This window comes from Myiozetetes cayanensis, unplaced genomic scaffold (assembly GCF_022539395.1).
Source record: "Myiozetetes cayanensis isolate MyiCay16 unplaced genomic scaffold, myiCay2020 scf21, whole genome shotgun sequence".
NCBI classification, from domain to species: Eukaryota; Metazoa; Chordata; class Aves; order Passeriformes; family Tyrannidae; genus Myiozetetes; species Myiozetetes cayanensis.
In genome coordinates this window covers 6,885,874-6,908,904 of record NW_026087423.1, presented here as the reverse complement: position 1 = coordinate 6,908,904, position 23,031 = coordinate 6,885,874, and the positions used below count along the sequence as shown (strand labels likewise).

Here is a 23,031-nt window from a genome sequence, read left to right as displayed (position 1 = left end):
GAAGGATATGGACCTGTTGGAGCGAGTCCAGAGCAGGCTGCCAAGATGATCAGGGGAACGGGGGCAGCTCTGCTGTGAGGAAAGGCTGAGGGAATTGGGATTGTGCAGCCTGGAGAAGAGAAGCTTTGGGGTGACCTAATTGTGGTCTTAGAGTACCTGAAGGGCTACAAGAAACCTGGAGAGAGACTATTTCCAAGGGCCTGGAGTGCCAGGACAGGGGGGAAATGGCTTCACAGTGCCAGAGGGCAGGACTAGATGGGAGATTGGGAATAAATTCTTTCCTGTGAGGGTGGTGAGGCCCTGGCACAGGCTGCCCACAGAAGCTGTGGCTGCTCCATCCCTGAAAGTGTCCAACACCAGGTTTGAGGGGGCTTGAAGCAACTTGGGATAGTGGAAGGTGTCCCTCTCCATGGTAGGGGTTGGAATGAGATGAGCTTTAAGGTCCCTTCCATCCCAAACCATTTTGTGATTCCCTGATTCTGTGATGTTATGTTCCTTCCTCCCTAGCTGGTTGCAAATGGTAGAAATCTTCAAAAGAATTGTTATCTCGTTTTCAGAAGAAGAAAAGTAGGCCTAGATTCTACAAAAGCTTCCACATTTGCTGGGCTTTGCACACAAATGGTGCCAATGAAGGCAGAATTAAACCAGAGATGATATGGAAGATTAAGGATCTCCTGGTTAATTCAGCCCAGTCTGTGTCACGGTGCCATTAGCTTGGTGAGGTGTTGATATCTCACTGAGCCTCGTTCCATCTGCTTGTAGCAATCAAGACTGAAAATTATTTTAGTAGAACTCAGAGCTTCGCTGTCTAAAATTGCAAAACAGTTTAGGTTTCTGTTTGACATTTGCAGTGTTGGTTTTTTTTTTTAGTGTCAAGCACGATTGTTTCTTGATATTTTTACACAACTTCCAGGACTTACTAAAAATGGAATTGAAAAATTTGCAGTAAGACATTGAAACCAGCATTGCAGGACACTCAGACTGTGCCAAATGGTTCCATTGATGTGTAACTTGTGAAAATTACAGAAGGAAAAGGGATTCTAAATGCAACGGGTTTATAAATTAATCTGTTATTTTGCAGCTTTACTACAGCTCACTGAGTTGAGCATTTAAGCAAAGAATAAAGGAAGTAAAGTGGAGTGAGAGTGAAAGATGGGTGGTTATGTGGTGTAGACCAGACAAGTATTAAGAGAAGAAGAGTAAGTGCTGCAGGTGAACCTAGAGTAGGTGTGCTGGGAGGCTAGCAGTGTGGGTTTGTACTTCTCAAGGTCAGAGTACCCTGTTGAATAAAGCTCTGGTGTTTCACCAGGAGTATCCACAGGTGCTCTGAGTGTCACTGCACTTCCTAAAGCATTGTTGTCAGGAGGCGCACGTGCTGTTTGCTATGGTGAATGTCTTCTCATTGCAGTGAGGCTCCAGGGCGTCTGCCACTTTTCCAAGCGCTAGAAATACCGTCAAGAGTGCTTTCCAGACACTTGAGTGTGCCTTTTGCCCCCTGCCCTGGGTGATTATGCTGTTCAGAGGGTATCAGAGAGCTGGTGTGAGTGCACTCGCCCATCATCCTTGTGTCCTGTCCTGGACTATCCCTCTCTTTTTTTTTTATTTCCTCAATGTATTATTATTGATGACTGTGGTAAAAAAAAATCCATTGTTCATTTAGTTTAGTGCAATTCATAATAGTGTGCTGTTTTGAAGGTTAGTTCACGTGTTCAGGAATGATGAAGTGTGTAGAATCACAGAATCACTAAGATTGGAAAACTCCTCCAAGATCATCGAGTCCAACCTGTGACCAATCCCCACCTTGTCACCCAGACCAGAGCACTGAGTGCCACCTCCAGTCATTCCTTGAACACCTCTAGGGATGGGGAGACTCCACCACCTCCCTGGGCAGCCCCTTCCAGTGCCTGACCAGCCTTTCTGTGAAGAAATACTTCATGATGTCCAAAATCTGAAGCTTACATCAGTAGACTGAAGCTTACCTTACTATTTAGCATTGCTTGGGTGACAAGGCACATGTGGGGGTTCATGTGGGAACTGCTTGAGGAGGGGGAAAGACTTGTTTTATTCTGAACTACCATTATAATAAAGGCTGAACATTTGTGGGTTTATGGTGGACTAGTTCAGGGTAAGCACAGATGACAGTTAGTGAAATGTTTGCTGGAAATCCAACCTCCCAGCTTTGCTGTCAAGCAGGAGTTTTGGTTGTGAAGGTAGCAAGAAACGGCTTTCTCAAAATAATGAATTTGGTGTGCATACAGAATGCTGGGGCTGCTGACAACATGTACTTGCTTTTTATCTCAAGTTAGCTTTGTACTACAGCACTTTCTTGAGAAGAATGCATGCTTAGGGATGGATATGGACTGTCAGTGTAGGAGGCTGTATGGGAGGGCTCCTGCTTGCTGGATATGCTGCTTTCAGCTCCAGTTGGGTGTTCTCTCTCTTGGGAGTTCACTTGTTTTTAGTTGTACCTGCAGTGTCCCAAACCTTGATAACAGACAGGAGAGCATGGGAGGGCGAAGATCCTGTTGCAAAGCTTTAATAGACAAGGAATGAGAGTCTGGAGGAAGGGCACTGATTGTTGTTAGCTGTATTTTACAGATCAGGAGCCAGTTAGAAAATACCTGATGTACCTTTGTTCACGTGTAGGTCGTTTGGCAGGTGCAGGAGTTGAAGTTGGATTTTCTGAGCTTTAGTAGAGGCCCTTGACTGTCTGAACTCCTGAGCATCTCGGTGCTTGGAGCACCTCTGGGCACAGGAAGGAGAGATCTAGCCCTCAGAGAGATGCTCCAATTACTTCTCCTGTGTGACTGCTGTGAGATTGCAGCTTATATTTTGAAACATAGACCTTCCCTTGGGTGTCATTACCTTAATTAAGGAAAAAAGTAAATGAGGGTGATCTGGGAGGAGATCAGTGTGCTCTGTTCTGAGCTAAAACAGAGGCATGTTTCTAGGTGTGTTTTCAGGGAAAGCTTCTAAAATGTGATGTTTCTTTACAGGTGTGATACACCTGTGTGATCCAGTGCAGGTGCTGCTGGGACCTGCCAGATGTGGCTTTTCCATAAAATTAATAAACTTTATAGCTCTTACTCCTTTTATAGCTATGATGGCTTTTCAGTGCCTGGACCTTCCCATGTGAAATGGTTTCAGCCAACACTGGAACTATAACATCAGGACACGAGTGTGTGCAGCTCTTGGTTTCTGTTCTGGTGAAATCATGTGGAATGGCCTGGTTTAATCTTCTTATCAATAATAGCTTTATTTTTTTGGTAATTAATAAAATTACTAAAAAGCCTATCAGGAGCCGTCAGGTCCAGGTGCATAAACCAAATAACATAATTTAATTGAACTAAATTGATGTAAAAGCAGCAGTTTCTAGCTTAGAAAATAGAGCTGTTTTCCAGAGAAGGAGCTTCAACTCCATGCTTATGTAAAAAAAAAAAATCATTCCAGTACTGAGTAAACACCTATATAAATATGCCTTTCATAAATAAATAACAATTTTTGAGAGTGTTTGAAGGAACTACTTCCACATAGAACCCCCCCAGTCCCCTTGCAGTGTGCCAGGAATTTGTCCTGTCAGCATGTGTCATGTCCTATTGAGAAAGGAACCGGGGAAAGGGCGGATTTCTCGGGATCTGGTGGAGCTGCTCAGATCAAAGCCGTCATTAAACGCCGCAGAGATTCAGTCCAGCATGTGCAGCAGACGGGCACCAGCTGCACAACGACCTCCTGCAGCCCTGGGGGCTCCGGGGAATGGAGCTGGGAATGGCATTGGAGCAGGAGCTGGGAACGGATGGATGCATGTCACCCACAGGGAGCTGCTACCTCTGCTCAAGGAGCACATGAGAAAAGAGCTCCCAGCAGCTTCTGCATCCTCCTGGAAAATTAAAAAGCTCTGGGGATCCCAATAAAATCCTCGGTGCTTCAGACCTTGGGGAAAGACACCTCTGTCCTGAGGGGCTGAGTGCAGAATGAGCCTCTGTGTGATGGCTCCGTGGATGCAGCTTGGCTGCTGTTGTTTGTTGTGTTTCTGCCTCAGTTTCAGCAGGAAAAATGAGCTCTGGGTTAAACTCAGCTTTAAATGGAAAAGAGTGATGGTGGGTCCAGTGAGTGGTGGTGAATGGAGTTAGATCCAGTTGGTACCCAGAGGAAATGGCTTCAAGTTGTGTCAGGGGATGTTTAAATTGGGTATTGGGAAAATTCCTTCCCTTAAAAGGTTGTCCAGCCCTGGCTCAGGCTGCCCAGGGCAGTGATGGAGTCCCCATCCCTTGGAAGGACTTAAAAGCTGTGTGGCTGTGGCACCTGGGGACATGGGTTAGTGGTGGCCCTTGCAGTGCTGGGGAACAGTTGTACTCGATGGTCTTAGAGGACTTTTTCAACCTAAACAATTCCGGAATTCAGTTAAAAGAAGATAAAACGTGGGTGGATGTTGTGAGGTTTCAGGTGTCTGGTGAAAGAAGCCTGGCTGTGCCATGGGCAGGGCTGCTCAGGAGCAGTTTGGCTGCTGTTTGCTGGCTGTGCTCCAGTGTTTTGGCTTTCTTGGCCCAAATTCCCAGCCTTTGGTGGGTTGTAGGGATGGCCCGGGCAGTGCCTTGTGAGTGACCTTCTTTTTTGAGCCTTTCTATAATTTGCTGTTGTTTTTCAGTCTCCAGGCTGGCTTCCCCATATCTTCCCCATCACCTTCTGTTCATTTTCAGTACATCAATCCTCTGATTTATTTTTTTTTTTAATTAAGGGTTTTGGTGGGTTTTTTTACCCCACGTTTTCCCAATTGTTCAAATTGTTCAGGAAGAATTTTTTCACAGAGAGGGTGGTCAGGCTTTGAAAGGGGCTGCCCAGGGAGGTGGTGGAGTCCCCATGCCTGGAGGTGTTCAGGGAATGACTGGAGGTGGCACTCAGTGCGTCTGGTCTGGGTGACAAGTTGGGCATCAGTCACAGGGTGGACTGGGAGGTCTTTTCCAACCTCAATGATTCTGTGATTCTGCTCTAATGATTACTGACTTTTCTCACCTCTCCCTTACCCTCTGGGACCTTAAAATAACTGCCAGGTTAAAGTGCACCATGGGAAGCAAAAAATCAATGAAGAGACAATTTTACACCTCTTTCTTGGTTCTGTTTTAGGAGGATCACTGCCATGGAATTGGGATGTGAGGCTCTGGAGGGACGTGTGGCCTTTCACAGGGGCTGGTTTCCTCTGGGGGAGAAAAAATACAGGAGCATTCCTGTAGTTTTAAGTTATTGTTTGAAAGAGCTTTGAAAGATCTGATTCTTAGGCCAAATATTTCATCCCAGTTTTCCCTTTTGATCAATCTCGCATTGCTAAGCCTTTTAAATGCACTTGTACAAAGAGAAAAAAACAACCTACTTTTGGCTGTAATGGCTGTGGGCCATTCTGCCAGTGCTTTGAGTTGTGCTTGTTGACCCTGTCATGCTTTCGGTTCAAAGGCCTTTGGGGCAGGATCTTTGGTCCAATTTTAGCAACTTTATGATGGATTTGGATACTGCAAATAAACTTTTAAAGTCTCTGTAAAATTTCATCCTGAGCCTATAAATGAATAAATAAATCAGAGGTGATTGTCGGCGTTGGCCGTAGTTCTTGGTCTCTCAGTCAGCGTTTATACTTGCACGCTACTTTTAAAGAAACTTCTAAACATTTGAGATCGGAAGAGATTAAAAAAATTGGCACGTCTTCAGTAATTTTGTATTTGTTTAAAAAAAAAAGTAATTTATGATTGGTGAATGACTTAATTGCAGTCAGAGCGAGGAGATGTGATTTTGCTCTGATTTCTCTTTCTTGTAATTTCTCAGCAGCAGCAATCTGGTGGAAGGGCAAGTCCTTGACACTGCAATTTGGCGTAATTATTCCTGAAAAATTCATGTACTTAGAAGCTTTTATATTAGTTTCAGATTTCAGCACTGATAATGCCAGTGATCCTCAAGGAACATGAGGCTGGTGAGTGTTGTGAAGTCTAACTATGCAGCTACTGGTTTTGGCTACTTCCTTGTAAACTTCTGCATTAATATAATTTGCATAAGTGAAGCTGCTTTGTCTCCTGACGCAGGGAGCAGAGGGGAGTGTGGGCAGGTGTTGCTGAGCTTTAATCCCTTCCATCACAAAGGGCTCTGGGGTGAAATATGTTGTTAATCGTCCACGTCAGTTCTAAGAGCATTAGTTCATTGCAATGAAATGAGTTGGCAGGGGGCTTGGTGTGAACTTCAGGGGGAGTGGGGGCAGAAAATGGGGCAGAAATGGGTGAGCTTGGGACAGAAAATGACAGAGCCCCGTTCTGTCCCAGGAAGGGGGTGGTATGCACATGGTGTGCCATGTTTATGGAGAGAAATCAAAGTTTGGATTCACTCATTACTGCTTTGTCAGCTGGTGAGAATGAGAGTAGAACAACCATTTGTGCTAATTAGTCACAGAATCACAGGATGATTTAGGTTGGAAAAGACCTCCAAGACTGAGTGTGATTCTGTGATATTACAAGCAATAGATAAATATATCAGGTTAAATGGTCTGATGGTCCTTTCTGACTTTCTGAGCTGGGAATTTGCCTGATGAACTGCTGGAACCAAACTGACAATGTGTAAAATAGCTTTTACAGCATCTGAGAACCAAGTCGTTTGGAGAAGTATTGACTTCTGCTGAACTTTGAGCTGGGTGCAATCTGAGAGGAAGCAGAATGAAATGGGTTCAATGTTTTGTGAATGCTCACTATTTATTACCTCTGACACAGGAATAAGTGAAGGTGACTGTGTGATGTGTAGAAGGGATGCTGGGAGTGCAGAGGGATACTGGCACTGCGAAAGCTTGGCAGACAAAGCAGTGGCCGTGGAGTTGCTGAATATCTGGCATTTTCTTGAAATAATTATTAGCGTGAGTAGTTTTTGGAGCCATCAGGAGCTTAGTGTGCTGTTGGATACAGCAGCCACACGTGGCAGAGGGATGGTACCTGCTCTGACGACAAAGGAGAGAAAAAATAAATCCAGCTTTATTTTACAGACTGGGGATCTGAGCAGATAAAGTTTATGACCTGCCCGTGACAATACAGGAAATGTTGGCAGAGTTAATTTCTGAACTGTGCTCTCCTCAGTCTCTGTAAAGCTGCTGTTTCATTCTTGTTTTGTATTTCTGTTCTCCTGTTTCTGTTTCGGCCTATAGGTGAATGTATTAGTGGCTGTAACTGCTCATTCTTAATGCAGCTCTCGTTCTTTAGTGTTGGCAACAAGGCCAGACATTCCTTTCTCAAGCTGTGGTGTATATACTTGCACCTGTACAACAGATAACATCCCACAAATCTGAACTCTTATTGATTTTTAAGAAAAAATCATTGTGCTTTGATGATAAATAATTAAAAACTCCTTTAAGACCCAGTAGTAAGAAGACCAGCAGTAAGTAGCTTCTTGACTTAGTTCCAACAGTAGGAGTATGTATATGGATACATCCTGTCACCTCATTCTTTGCCCTTTTCCCCTTCCAAGGTGTGAAGTGCTTTCAGAAGAACTCCTGTAACAAACCTTCAGGGACAGGATCCATGTAAAATGAATAGCAGAAATTTTATAGAATCATGGACTAGTTTGGGTTGGAAGGGACCTTAAAGCTCATCTCATTCCACCCGCTGGCAGGGTTAGAGACACCTTCCACTAAAACAGGTTGCTCCAAGACCTGTTCAACCTGGCTTTGAACACTTCCAGGGATGGGACAGCCACAGCTTCTCTGGGCAATCTGTGCCAGACCTCACCACCCACACAGGGAAGAAATTTTTCCTGATATCTGATTTAAATGTACTCTCAGTTTGAGGCCGTTCCCCTTGTCCTGTCACTATGTACTCTCGGAAAAAGTCCCTCCCTATCTGTCTTGGAGATACCAAAACAAGTGCTAATTTTTTTCCTCTCCTCTGCAACTCCTGTTTTCTCCATATTCCCAGTTCCACTGTAGTCATGCTCCTGCTGCCCTTGTCGAGTGGGGCTGCCTGATGGGCCGTTCCTCGGACTCCAGTGGCCATCCTGGAGGCCTTCTGTGGCAGACACACTTGTACTCCCAGCAGAAGTTTAATTTCTCCTGAGTGCCATGCTTATCCTTGGAGTCACAGACTATTCCTGATCTGTTACAGGCCAACAGCAAGACTGATTGTTGTTGGCACTGGCTCTGGTTGCAGCCAAGGACAAGTCCTGGCTCTGGGTGAGCTCCTCTCCAAGGGACCTTCTGGTTTGCTGCTGCTGCTGTAGCTCATCTGAGAGGGAGGATTGCGGATGCTCTTGCTGTGCACATGTCCTTTTCTGTGCTGGAAAGAACATAATGTGTTTTCTTCTTAGTTTTTCGGACGTGTCTTGGAGTAGACATTTTCCGCTTGTACCGACCTTGGCACTGCGACTGCTGCCTGTGCCCTGGCAGGCTGTTGTAGGCAGCAAGAGCTGTTTAATTCCAGAATGGATTTTAACCTTGAAGGTTGCTTTTCAGCGGCTTTCTTTGATCAAGTCTGAAAGACCAGGATACTGGCTGGAGTATCTAGAGCTTCAAGATGGAGCTTGAAGCTCCTTTTAGCAGACTTTTCAGCTCATGCTTGACATAAATCCCTTTTCTGTTGAGGCGGAGGAGCTGCCCAGGTTGGAGTGACCTGTGCTGTTTTCAGAGTTTATGGTTTGATGATGATGCAGATAGTCATCCTCCCGCCTGCTCTGGGCAGGCAGTGCTCTCTGACCCACTCTGCAAGCCCTGGGGCGTTTGTTCAGCTCATTCTCTGAGGGCAGCTTCACCCAGGGGCTGTAAGAGATGCAGGAGCACCCAGCTGCCCACATCCCCAGCACCTGGGGACTGTTGGCATTGCCAAGGGTCAATGTATGTGTCTCATTTGCAAAAATACTCATTTCCCAAAACCACTTTACTGTGTCACTGCTACATGAGTTCTCTCTGACCAACTGTGGGGTGGGCTCTGCTGGGCCTCTGGCCCTGGGGCTTTGCTGTGCTCCCAGGTACCTGCTTAATGTGGGGCCAGTTAAACCTGCAAGTCATGGAATGACAGAATCACTGATGTTGGAAAAGACCTCCAAGATCATTGAGTCCAACCTGTGACCAATCCCCACCTTGTCACCCAGACCAGAGCACTGAGTGCCACCTCCAGTCGTTCCTTGAACACCTCCAGGGATGGAGACTCCATCACCTCCCTGGGCAGCCCCTTCCAATGCCTGACCTCCCTTTCCACGAAGAAAAAGGTACCCAGAAAGAGGTACCCAGAGTCCAAGTTGCATTTCTCACAACATTTTAAGCCTGATTTTTGATTTTCCCTAAACATACTTGTCCTAGTATTTCAGTTGACTTGGGGCCTGTGGACCACAAACGGAGCGTGTCTGAATTTTTTGCTGTTTGGTATTTTTTCAAGAGGTTTTTGCTGCAGTCCAGTCAGATATACTTTTGTTTCTGAAGTCTCCCTGGATTTCGTTTTTAGCCAACTTTTGTTCCTGCCCATTTTGAGTGCTGCTATTAAGGTAGATCATGCTGTGAACCGAGATGAACTTGTGCAAAAGCGGCCACTTCTCGCATTAGCTCATGGTTTGTGCTGACGGCATCTCTGGCCAGGGAAGGCTTTTCAGAAATGGCTGCTTTTCTGTGAAATGCAGCTTTTAGTCCCAGATTGTTTACGTGTAGGGCAACTAATGAGTCAATAGACAAAAGCAGAGAGGGAACCTTCCTTCCTGTTTGTGGAACGTGCTAAGCTCCATTTTAAAATATTCCATCCTTGTGAAGGATACACGGACTCTGCTTTGTTTCTTTGAACTCAATGGGATTTCTACCTTTTAACTTCCATGTGAGAATTAGGAGGTGATTGTTCTGGGTAGTCGTAATCCACTCCATGTAATTTATTCCTATTTACTCATATGGATAAGGAGAAATGATTTTAAAGGGGTGGGAGTGTTGTTGAGGAGCTGGAGTGTGAACTCCTGTGATCATTTTACAGATTTGTTCAGATTCTGTAGCTGCAAAAAAACGTTTTGTTCCTTTGACACGTTATCCATCAGACCAGAAGTATGAGATGTCAGGAGAGGAGGAGAGGCGCTGGAGAGATTTGCTCGTTACACAATCAGTGTTTTCGTGGACACTTCAGTCACACGTTAAATTTTCATTATCTTCTCCCATTGTCTAGACTAAGATCTGTTGATGTAATTTCTTGCAGTGCACTTGTTGGAGCAGAGGAAAGCTTTCTTCATGTCATTATTATGAAAAAGGCTTATTTTGTTACTAATGGTCTGGTGGTCAGTGGGAACAGGACAGTGCTGGTTGTGATGGCAGCGCTGATGGCTCGGGGCAGCCAGGAGGCTGAGGAGGGGGAACTTGGGGGCTTTGGTGACTCAGACCAAGCTTGTTTATCTACAAGAGGGTCCTTCTGTAAGCAGGACAAGGGGAAGGTTTGGTTGGAAAAAGACTTAGATTAGATATTAGGAAGAAATTCCTGCCTGTGAGCGTGGTGAGGCCCTGGCATGGGTTGCCCAGAGAAGCTGGGGCTACCCCATCCCTGGAAGTGTTCAAGGCCAGGTTGGACAGACTTGGAGCAATCTGTTCTAGTGGAAGGTGTCCTTGCCCCTGGCAGCGGGTGGAATGAGATGAGCTTTAAGGTCCCTTCCAACCCGAATCAGCCTGGGATTCTGTGATCTCTGTTTACTGCTCCCTCTTCATTTGAAATCAGTGTTTTGTTTAGGTTGTTAAAATACACAGAGAGCAGACCCAGTTCTTAAAGAACAAATAAACAGCAAGTTCGTCACTGAATAATTTATCATCTCAAACCTGATTAACAGTGTTCAGCCCTCCCAGTTCTTGTCTAACTTGATGTGGTGGTTGGCCTCCAGAGTTCTCGCTTTGGATCACAGTGTTCATAGATCCGTGTTCCATGTGGGCCTTGGAGATATACAGTAAAACTATTAATAGGATAGATTCCTGGATTGGGGTTTAGGGCCTTCCAGCAAAGTTCTTGGCTTTTATTATAGATTTTTTTCTGTTCAAGTAATTCCTCATGCCTCAGGCCCTCATTTCAGGAGGACTGTGGATACTTTCCTCCCTCAATGGATGAGGTATTTGTTAATAATTATTATTTGTTAATAATTATTATTTGTTAATAATTGTGAGGCTCAGGTAATGGAGTCTGTGTGAGCACAAGGGAGGGGATGGTCTCTGAGGTCAGCAGGGCTCTGCTACTCACCATGACTGCACAATTACTTGTTATTGAAGAGGCCTTAGAGGAAAAAATGGATGAGAAATAACCACAGAAATCCAGTTGTTCTTCTGAAAATGTTAAAATTTATCTGCAAGAACCGACCTATTCATTTTTATCCCACGTGAAATAGTTTGGAGCCTGTGTTTTACAAGGATTAGGTGCTCAGTCTTGCTACTACAGAAATAGGAGTGATATTTAATGGTTTAGAGCATCAGTATTTTGTACAAGGTTATTTTTAAAATAATACATAGCATGTATGAAAATATCAGTTTTAAAATTGGAAACAGAGAAAGTCCAGTGGAATTTTGACTTGATACTGTGACAGTAGAGTTGTTTTATTAAGGCCCAGCACTGCTGGCCTGCATTGATTGTAAAATTTATGTACTTGTATTGTTGCCCATATGAAATTTTTATAGGCATTATATTACAATGAATATTGAGGTTACTTGACAAATAAAGGAAATCTTTGTTAATGTGGTTTAAATGAGAGATTGTGACATTATAAATTAGGCAAAGTAGATGTTAAGTGCACTGCAGCCAAGTGAGGTGCCTAATGGAGCTGCTGTTGGCTCCTTTTCTGCTGATCCCTGGCAGCTCCGGTGTTAAAACCCGAGGCAGCTCGGAGTGACTTGTAGGTTTGTTTTACAGGAGCTGAAACCTGATGCAGGAATAAAGAATCAAAATGGTGACCAGGGTGTCCCCTGGGAAGTGCTGTGACCCCAGAGATCATCCTGAGGCCCAGACCTGATATGGTCCCTACCCTGGGGAGAACCTGACCCCCCCCGGCACAACTTGAGGCCGTTTTATCTCCTCCTGTCCTTTGTTCCCTGGGAGCAGAGCCTGACCCCCACCTGGCTCCCCCCTCCTGTCAGGGAGTTGCAGAGAGTGAGAAGGTTCCCACTGAGCCCCCCCACCTCCCTCAGCTGCTTCTGGTGCTCCAGACCCTTTCCCAGCACTGTTCCCTTCCCTGGACACGCTCCAGCCCCTCGATGTGTTTCTTGTCGTGAGGGGCCCAGGACTGTCCCCAGGACTGGAGGTGCCTCAGCAGTGCCAGCACAGGGATGGGCACTGTCCTGGTCCTGCTGCCACACCATGGATGGTACAGCCTGGGTGCCACTGGCCTTTGCCCACCTGGGCACATCCTCAGGTCCTTTTCTGATGAGCAGCTCTCCAGCCTCTCTGCCCCCAGCCTGGAGTGTTGTGTGGGGTTGTTATGACCCAAGGGCAAGACCCAGCACTTCACCTTGTTGAACCTCATTGCCCTCAGCCCGTTGATCCAGCTTGTCCAGTCTTTTCCGTGGATGCTTCATTTCATTGATCCTTTTCTTCAAAGTATGGTAAAGGCCTGATTTAAAAAGAAGCAATTTCAAGTAACTCTTCTTTTTTTTTTTTTATTCTTTTTTTCCTTCAGTATCCGCAGTGTTATGCAGAAATACCTCGAAGAAAGGGGTGAATTAACCTTTGACAAGATCTTTCATCAGAAAATTGGTAAGTCATATTGCAATCAGATGCTATGTAAATATTTTAAAGATTGGCTTGGTTTTCACATTTCTCTGTGATGACTGCTGAGAAATCAGTGCTGTAGATGGTCTGAAGAACCATGGACTATGGACAGGACTTAGTAAAACAAAGGTCTTCAATAAAACAAAATGTTGTGAAAGGGAAGAAGACGAAGCAAGGCAATCTGTCAACTTCAGGTTCTGGAAAACTACCGGGAAAATAATTAAATTATTTGGAAACATCAAAGAGAAAATTATATTACTTGGTATGGGCTTGTCAACAATATAATGTGTCACATCAGTTAAACTTTTTTTCCTCTACAGAGGTAATGGGCCTGTTGATAAGGGAGCAGGAGTAGAAGAGATCCCAGATGTATTGTCTTGACCCTCTGACTTCATGTTCTTGCTCACAACAAGGGGAGATGTGGCCTGGGTGAAACTGCTTTGTGCTGGGGGTGAAAGTCTGGGAAAGTGGACCTGTGCAGCAGTTAATCAGTATTCCATGGAAGGGTGGATCCAAGGAGTTTGCAGAGGAACGTCAGAGATCAGTGTTTTAGTTAACTGCGAGCGCAGGGCTCGGGAACCTCTGTGTTCTGCTGGCGTGCTGTGACCACACCGAGGACAAGGGCTGAGTTACAAACACTCCATAAACTGCAGGAGGGGAAAATTGCAGTGCTCCACAGTCAGATCCAGCAGTGCCCTCCCCAGCTGTGTGCTGGAGCAATCACACAAACACAGGGTGCAGATCCTCGGGGTGGGTGGACGTGTTTCAGTGACTTGGCTGTGACACGAGCCCTGGGTTGTGTTGGCTCAGCTGGATCACACAGCTAAATATAAAATCAGGGTTGTAGCCAGTGAGGCATGTGAAATAATCCTCTTCTGGCAGAATGTTGTGTCCATTCTGGCAGTGGATTACAAAATATACATGGACCTGCTGGGAAGAGTCCAGGAAAGAGCAGTGGGAATGAGCAGACCGTGCTGAGCAGTCTGTTAAATGTGACCTAGAGGGAAGTATTGAAATAGGGTGTGACGTGGGTGGCGAAAGGGAGAAGTGAGGTTGAACATTATTCAAACCCAGAGAAGCTGTTGCAGAAATGATGAGGTTAGTCCATTTTCCAGAGACTTAAAGTCTTAAGTAAGAAAAAATCTGGATACAAAGAAACCTGTTTTAGTAGCAGGGTGGGTAGTAAAGCAGGGAATGGATCTTATGAGAGGCTTGTGAAATCTTTGTCCCTCAGATCTGAGGAGTGGGTTGGCTGGGACAGCACAGCTGCTCCTGTCTTGCAAAATGGGGAGCAGGTTGGAAAAACTCGAAGAGGTCAATGGTTTTATTCCTGTCTAAAATGCAGTGAGACTGCAGTGAACACAGTGCTGCTGTACCTCGTTTCCTGGGAAAGGTGGTGACACAGGGGCATCTTTGGGCTGATGTGTGGTCTGTATTTATGCATGAAACTATGACTTTGTATTGTGGCCAAAAATTTTACCACATAAATGCAGATACCTCGTTTGCTTGCACTGACACCTCAGTGTGTGCCTCAGCTCAGATGCCTGTGCTGAATCATTAATATTTTGCTGTAGCATGGCAGTTGCAAAATAAGCAGAATTTTAAGCAACCAAACACAGCCTGGCTTCAACTGAGCCTGTTTGGGGACAGTGAAATGAAGAAGTCCTTTTTTTCCTTTTTTCTTTTTTTTCCCCTGAAAAAAAAAAGAAGTCAAACAGACCAACTTCTATGTAATGGATATTTATATTTATGTAATTGAATGCTTTTCATTACCAGTTGGTTCTGAGAAACAGTGAGGATTGTTGCAATTATTTTGATAAGTGACAGCAATTATAACTGGGTAATTGAACTTTGGGAGGATTAGATCTTTCTTTTTTTTTTCCCCCCATGTTTGTCGTAGCCATTGATCCTGGAATTTTAGAGCCTGGAATTTCATTAACATATTAGTTTCTTGCCCAGATGTTGAGCTGCAGAGCTACAGCTGTGCAGAGAGAAGGGGTTTTCTCCTCCTCTCCCCTGGTACTGTCAGAGCAGGACTTGTCTGGAATGACCTGGAAAAGAGGGGCACTTCTGTTACCACTTTGCTGTAGTTTCAGTTATTTCTGAAGCTAAAGTAGGATTTAGAATGGAATTAAAAAAAAAAAGATTAAAGCTAAACACAACTGTTTTTAACAGCAGACTTGGCATTGCACTGGAAAATATTCTATTTCCTTACTGTGGTTGTTCATTTAAATTTTATTATGTTTTCTAGCGTGTTCTTTGCCATTCAATTAGCTCTGTTTCCAGACATTAGCATAATTGCTTGTGGTAAAGTACCTGCAATTTTAGGCAAGCATTATGCAAAAAGGCTGTGAAAAGAAATATAGGGAGGTAATTAAAAGTCTAATCACTTTTTTGTTCTGCTTGTTGTCTGTTTGTATGGCAGGGATGGGGCCAGACCACAGGTAGGGCAGGTCCTGGGTGTGCAGGTGTGGGGTGGAGTCTAAATGAACCCGGGTGAAGTGAATCTCTGAGCTGTAATTCTGCTGGTTCATCCCTTCCTACCGGCTCCTTGGGGCCATTATGTCTTCAACTGAAGAGCCATCCAGTATCCACTGCTTTATCCTCTTAAAATGACTATAAAACTGCATTGTGCTACCTGGTTTTTCCTTGGCAAGTGCTGTAGATGAGGAGTATTAAGCTTGTTTTCCCCTAGACCTGAATTCTTCCTCACAGCTCCAGGTCACTGGTTTTTTTTCTAGTTTTCAGTATCCTTTCAAATGTAAACCCAGGCTTTGATCAGCTGTCTGATACAAGGGCTCTGATGTCATGCTGAGTCGTTCCTGTGGATCTTTCCCTATGAATGTGTCTAATTATGGTGCTGGTCTCATCATCTCCAAGTGCTTATCTTTAATGAGCCCTAAAATCCTTTTAGGGTCAATGCTTTCCAGGTCCCACTGTCAAAGCTTGGCCTAAATTTCCTCCCTGCCACTTCCTCCAGGTGTGCAGCTACACAGGCAGCTTGGGCTTGGAAACCAAAACCTTTAGGATCAGACTAAGAGCAGGAAACTCACCAGGGGTGGAAATGGCCTGAAGGCTTAATCATATTTGCATAAACAAACGTCTGTTCTCTATTTACATCTTTTCCCTCATGAAGGCAAATAAGCTGCCCTCATCTCTTGACACTGGCACTGCTGTTTGCTGGGGCGATGCTCCAGAATGATCTTGAACTCTCTAAGAATGGCCCGATGAGTCAGAGGACGTGAAGCTTGTCGGAGCACCCAGAAGAGAGCTCTGGCAGTGCTGACAGCCCAGCACAGCCGGCTGTTCCTGCAGAAGCTGCTTCCTCCACCAGCAGAAGCCTCTTGGGGAAGTACAGCGTGTCTCGAAGCCGAGTGCGTAACCACCTTAGCTGTTTTCTTCTTACCACATCCTGTTTGCTGCAACACCAGATTATCAGTTTCTTTAGAAAAAGAGACGTTTTGAGATGGCTTTGGAAGTGTCCAAGGCCTGGTTGGACAGGGCTTGGAGCGAGCTGGTCTAGTGGAAGGTGTCCCTGCCCATGGCAGGGGGGTGGAATGAGATGAGCTTTAAAGTTTCTTGCAACCCAAACCCTTCTGAGATTCTGGTATCCCGATATCCATAATTTATCTGTGGAATCTACTCCACAACTGCATTAAGATTGCACGTGGAGTCGTTCTTGTGCTCCCTTGTCCTGCAGGGTGGGCACCCTTGGAGAGCCCCTGCTTTCAGAGGGCAGGTGGGAAATGAGCTGTCAGGAGTGTGGCTGCAGGGCAGATCAGGGTCTGCTGCAGCCAGGGTGACTGAGGGCATTAAAGGAAGTCAGTTAGGGCATAATGTTGCTTTAGAACAGGATTATTGTGGTTAAGTGCTTTGGAGCAAACTTGCTGCCACTTATAATTCAGTGACTCTTGTGTCTGACACTGGGCTTTCAAGCAAACTGCATCTACCTGTGAGGGAATTCCTCAGGGAGTAAAGCTGGATTAGAAATCCTGTGATGTGATGCAAAAGCATCCTACAGCGTCATGTCCTGCTTTGGTTGAGCCTTGGGTTCTCTGATGACTGTTTGGTTCCCTCCTGAAAGCAAATAGGCTGCTCTCATCTCTTGAAGCTGGTGGGATGTGGTGGTTTGTCTACACCCCTCTCAGTTTCTCATCTCTTCACGGAACCGTTGGGTTTGGGCCTTGGGAAGGATGAGAACAGGACGTATTTTAGCTGTTTCAGCAGCTGGTCTTGCTGAAGTGTAAGGTTTTCACCTTGCCTAGGAAGTAACTTGCATTTTTTTTTCCTCCCTGAAGCTGGATCTTTATTTTCATCACTTGTAGAAGAACTAATTAAACCAACTTGTAGGTGTCGTGTAACAAGTTACAAACACTTTTTTCCCCCTATTTACCATCCACTTTTGCATAGTGAGGGATGATCTTTCTTGGGTGATTCATTTCACTGTCTTTCATATCCTCCTCAACCAGCAGGCTTCAAGCTGGAGGCCTTCCCAGCTGGGGTGAGCGTTTTGCCATCTGCACCAGTGCTGCCTCCTACCCACGCGTGGCTGATGAGGGGCTTGGAGGCTCCTACTCTGCTCCTGTCATCCTGCTCCCCTCCGCACAGATCCTGGGGGTTCTGAGCTCTTCAGCTGAGCTTCCAGAGCGTTTGCTCTATTTTGTAGGTTCTTCTGCACAGGGACCTTTTTGCCTCAGCTCAAGGGAAACATGCTCATGACCCTTCTGGCTGCTGTTTCCTCCAGCTTGGTCAGGGACAACTTTCTGTTTAAAAAAAAATACTAACCCCAAACCAAGGTGTGAACAGCAACAGAGGTGTTTTGGGGGGCAATGGGTGATGCTTTCTGTTGCTTGTTTCTCTAGTTATGGACTTACTTCATTATTTCAGAGTTTTGGTGCTAATCATTAGAAAGGAGTTAAAATCCGTTGAGAAAAACATTCTTGCTCTTCCTCTTTGTGCTGGCAGCGTGGCAGTGCAGTGCACTCCCCAAGCTACCTAAAAATAACAGGCTGGGAAAAGTGCCTCCCTAGAGCATTATTTAAGCTATTGTTTAATTTAAGCAGAAGATCTATGTGCTGTTGGCATTCTGGACTAATTAAATAGTCCTCCGAGGAAATAACAATGAAGGCAATAAAACTTGGTCGGGAGTAAAGAAAAGCACCTGAGTTTTTGGCTGTGAAGTGAGCAGGGATGACTTTTCTTAGCTCTGTCATGAGACTTGTAGCACTGCTATAATTTTGCTTTATTCTGGTACTTTGATGCTAGATAATGTGCAGCCATATAGCAGGGAAAATCGTTACTTGGTGGGTTTTCTGTAAAATCAAGGAGCCAGGTTGTTTGTTCAAGTGGTTTTTCTCTGGGGTTCCGGTTCTGACTTGGCAGCCACCACACAGAAGACGACAACACCAAAAATTAGGAAGTTGCTTTATGAACAAAAAATGACATTTAAAATACTGTTTAAAGACTGATCTTCTTCTTTCTTGTGTTATTTCTTATTTTCAATACAAGTTGAGACTGGTTTGTGAACAGTCTGCAGGAGGCTCTCAGGGATCTGTTGAAGCCACGCTGTCCTTGCACAGTTCTGTGATCAGTTAAAAACAACACAGAACCCAAACCACAAGTAGATGTCGGAAACTGTGTGACTGTAAACTGAAAGAGAAACTGTTAATGTGAGATATCTCACAGAGGAGCTGCTCCTTGCACCCCTCTCTGCTTGCATCAAACGGGAGGGAACAGTGAAAGAGAGAAAATCCACCCTCAGAGCCTTCTAAAACTCTGCCCGTTCTGCTGTTTGCCGTGTTTTTCACCAAATTAGTGTTAGATTTATGATCTGTTTTTTTTATGTCATAATTTCAGTGTTACTGGAAGCTACATTTCTTTCAACACCCTCTTATTTTGTGGTAAAATAAAGTGGTACTTGGCATGAATTACACTGAAGGTTGTTTAGAGGGATGTTGATGAAACTCCCACTGTAGATTTTATGTGCATTGGAGTTGTCTGTCTTGATGTCAGGGACAAAGAGTATCCAAAGACACTATCAAAATGCATGTATTCATTTGGGTTTTTCTTCTGATGATAAATAATTGAGCATTTCTTTGTTGGGCTGCAGCCTGATCCCCTGCCTGCCTTTGTGGGGGGTTGAAGACGCTCAGTTGTGTGATTTCCCCATGGGAGCTGCAGATTAAGCCTAAGCTTTAAAATAGGAAAAATATATATCCTATCATCTGGAACGTCACATAATGGATAATGTACATATGCTGGTATATTTGCATTTATATGCAGTGTAGTTCTTGGAAGATTTAAGGCATGGAGAAAAAGTCTTTATCTCAGCAGAGCAGTGCAGTTACACAATTTTGGGGTTAAATTATAAAGAATTCCAGGCAGACTGGAAATTTTGAACTGAATCAGTATCATAGGAGAGAAGAAGAGAATATTAACCAATATCACTATATAAAGAGAGAACAAATTATAAATTATTTGAATGACATTTCTCTCGGATGTTTCCAGTGAAGCTTCCAGCAAACATACACACACACCAGGCAGCCCTGCACTACCTGCAGCGGCCCCACTGTGCACCTGTCATAGGTGTGTTTGGTTTGCCCCAAGAAGCTCGTAGGTAAATTCATTCCTTTTGGATCAGATGGGCCCTGGGTGGTTGGTTCAGTCCTCCCACAGCTGCAGAGCTGAGCCCTCGGTCTCCTGCAGCGGTGGCTCTTCAGCCTGTTCTCCCAGCTCCGTTTGCTGCAGCTTTAAGCTGTGTCAGGGGAGGGTTAGGTTGGGTATCAGAAAAAGGTTCTTCCTCCAGAAGGTGATCAGGCACTGAACAGACTCTCCAGGTCACAGCCCCAAGGCTGACAGAGCTCAAGGAGTGTTTGAACAATGCTGTCAGGGACAGGGTGGGATTGTTGGGGTGTCTGTGCAGGACCGGGAGCTGGACTCGATGATGCTTGTGGGTCCTTTCCAGTTCAGGAGATTCTTTGATTAATACTGTGCCAAAGTTGTGTTTTCTATCTGCTTGTACTCACCTGAACCTTCTTAGTCCCTTTCTGGTGGAATGTTCTCCTTGTACACCATCAGTGTTCATACACAATCCTGATTTCCACCTGTTCCCACCCAGCAATTCCTCAGTCAATCTGAAACGGTTGCACTCCCATGGAGATTTTATCAGTGTGTCTTGAAACAGTTCACGGAGTAATTAAGCATCTGAACACCACTGTGAAATAGGGAAATATTAGTTTTCCATGCCTGTATCATGGCATAATAACAACTTTAATGAGATTTACCTGCATAGCTCTGTATTACTAATAGAGCAGATTCTCTGGGCCTACCAGTGCTGCTCATTCCTCTCAGTGGGATAACTCATCAGTAACAGGAGAACAGCTCAGGAACCAGCAGCAGAGTCAGTAGAATCTAAATTACTGGAGCTATTAAGTGTTCTCACTTTCAGCAGTGCTTTTAAGGGATGGAGCGGTCAGGCAGGCATAGAGCAGAGGAGCTGGAGAGCTCTGGCTGTCAGTTATCCCATGGATTCCTTTTCAAATGCTACTATTGTTCCATACCAATATCTGTCCTATAAAAGAGCATGGATAATACACATGGCAGCTCCCTGAGGAATTGGTCTGGGTTGGCAAGGTCTGGCTGGAGAACGTCACTTGGTGCACTGTCAGGAGGTGAGGGATGGACGCTGTCAGGCCTCTGAATCCCCAGACTCCAGAGGGGAGAGAGCAGGACCCTTGGAAGGCAGCTGGTTCCCTCCATCCTGGCCCCTTTCCCCGACACCACTCGTGTCTGTAATAACCTGCTCTCACACATGTGTGTGAGTCTGTGGAGATTGTATAGGTGGGGTCAGAAATATGCACACCAGTTTCTGAATGTTTCTCGATAGTTCTGCCCATAATTTCTGTGATTAAAAGGGGAAGGAGTGTGAAGAGCAGCAGAACCATCTGTTTCTGAGCCTCCAGCTCACAGCAGCTTTCTCAGAGTGCCAGAATGAACTAGAGGAAAGCTCAGAAATTCCTACAGGAGAATCAACTGGGCTCTGTCACTGTTGTTTTAGTGGTTTTGCTCCTCTTTACCTAAGTGCTGTGTGTATTTACTAACTGAATACTGCTGGCTTTGTGTTTTGATTTTGACCACAGTACAACAGTTCCTTGATGCTCTGGCAGAACAGTTTGGCTCTTTACGTGGTTCAGATATTGAGCAGAACTTCCTAAAGCAAATACTGGCCTCAGGGGTTTGAGAACACCCTTCTGCTGTGGAATTACTCCATGTCTTCATCAAATGATCCCATTGCCTTGCTCCCCAACAAAAACCACTCATGGATCTGGGCCCTTTCAGAAGAGCAGAACTGCACCTCCCAGTGTAGTTTGTGTGTGCAGTAATTGGCAACAGTGAAGTTCATAGCTTGGAGCATGTCAGAAGGAAAAGTATGATTTTTCAATAATAAAGGGATATTGACTTGTGTTATGTAAGTAATTTTAAAATGGTGTATAATGGAAAAATACTGATCAAGAAAATAACAACTGCCATGCCCTTTGTAGGGTCTGAATATCCTTGTGATGTGGGGAAAGAACAGAGACAATAAATAGTAATCCACCACCATGATGTTTTTAAGCTTCTCCTGCTTGTTAGCTTGCTAATAGCTTGCTGGAGCTGCTAATACCAGTTGCAAAGGGGTGGGAGTTTCTTCTGTTTACAAGTGAAGAAAGAAGGAGAGCTTAACTGCTGTGTATTCCTTAATGAGCTTTACTGAAGGAATTTATTCGTGTGCTTTGCAATAACTGATTGATTGAAATGAAATGCTTCTGTGTTTAGTGGTCCTTAAAAGTTAGAATGTTTTTATATACCTTTGTTTAGTGCTATTAGACAGTCTTTTTCTTATGTACAACCCTAATTTTTCTTTCACCTTTGATGATATGTTGAATGCCTTTGATACTCGACTTCAGTTGGCTGGAATCTGCATGTTCAATCAGGCCTTTGAGGTTTGACACAGAATTTGTGGATACTCCTCCACTGTGTCCCAAACAGCCATGCTGGAGGAGCAGTTGAGCTCTCCTGCTCCTCTCCCTGCAGGACTTTAAGGTGTTCACAGGTCTGGCAATATGGTAAGAGGGCTGCCCAAGCTTGAACAAGTGTTAATGATTTCCCTGGGTGAAAAGCTATTGGGAAATATGCCTGGAAATAAGGATTTTCTTTGACAACACTTAAAACCTTTTAGCCAAAGCTTATTTTCATATAATGATTTCTAGACGTCATTAAACAAGCTACCTGGCAACTTGCAGACTAATTTTGAGCTCAATTTGATTCTGTTCTGGGGAAATTGTTCTGTGCTCCTCACCATTGGATGCACATCCTCTCATGAAATACAGTTTGTTCTTCTATCCTGCTTTGTATGCACAGGAATATGTTTCAGTCTGTTATGGTGTATTATTTTTAATGTAAAGGGAATGAACATTAGGCTCTATTAGCAAAGAATAGATTAGGGAAAGAAAAGTAGTGGAATCTGTGGTGCCTTCTGGGCTGTGAGGATTTTTGTGGCTTTGGTCCTTGCCAAAGCACGATTCCTATGCAGTTTTCCCTAGTAATAACAAGTCTCTTTGTTCCTGAAGAAGGAAATTGATGGTTCTCTCTATTCTGGAGCACTTAGGTGGTGTTAATAACCCTGTGCTGTGGCAGCTGAGTATGTGTTCGGTGCAGAGCAGGATCTGAACTTGACTGGGTGTTCTGTGACAGCTGCAGCCTGGCTGGAATTACAGTTTTCACATGGATTAATAGTAAACCTCTACCCCTAATGTTTGTGTCTATGACCCAGACCTGTTACTGGTGCTGACGGGTCTGTTACTCCAGCCCTGTAAGATCAGGAGAGGTCTTTGAGGGACTTGGGTCAGAGACCTTTAAATGCCTGGAGTAGGGACCAGCTCTGTGTTTCACACTTTGCAGAGCACCAGCCACATTCCTGATAGGCTTGTGCTGAAAGTTTTCCTGCCTGGAGCCGGAGCCTTTGGCTGCAGTGCCGGGAAACGAGCCCGTCTCTGGTGCAGATGTCACTACTTCTTTGTTTGTCATGATTCCGTATTTATACACAGCACGTTTCGTTAGGATTTGGAAACAGCTTGGTATTTTTGTTCTCTAATTTGCTATTTTGCCTACTAGAAAGAGTCTACATCAGCATTTTGGACCACGTTCAGGCCTGCTGTAAATAGATGCAGCTTCCTTTCAATCAGAGACATTGTGAACACTTGTATTGGGGCTAAATGTGGCTATTTTTAGCTCAGCTCTCTCACCTAGTCGGTCGTGTTTGCTTTAATAAGATTTTTATTTA

General features: G+C 44.7%; 1 protein-coding gene across 2 annotated transcripts in view; it reads left to right on the top strand.

Moving 5' to 3' along the window:
* Positions 1 to 23,031, top strand: part of GRK3 (G protein-coupled receptor kinase 3) — a 66,338-nt gene that overhangs the window by 5,133 nt on the left and 38,174 nt on the right. For both annotated transcript variants that reach the window (XM_050318371.1, XM_050318372.1), the window contains exon 2: positions 12,619 to 12,695. In XM_050318371.1, the coding sequence (XP_050174328.1) occupies positions 12,619 to 12,695 (77 nt within the window). The remainder of the gene's footprint in view (positions 1 to 12,618; positions 12,696 to 23,031) is intronic.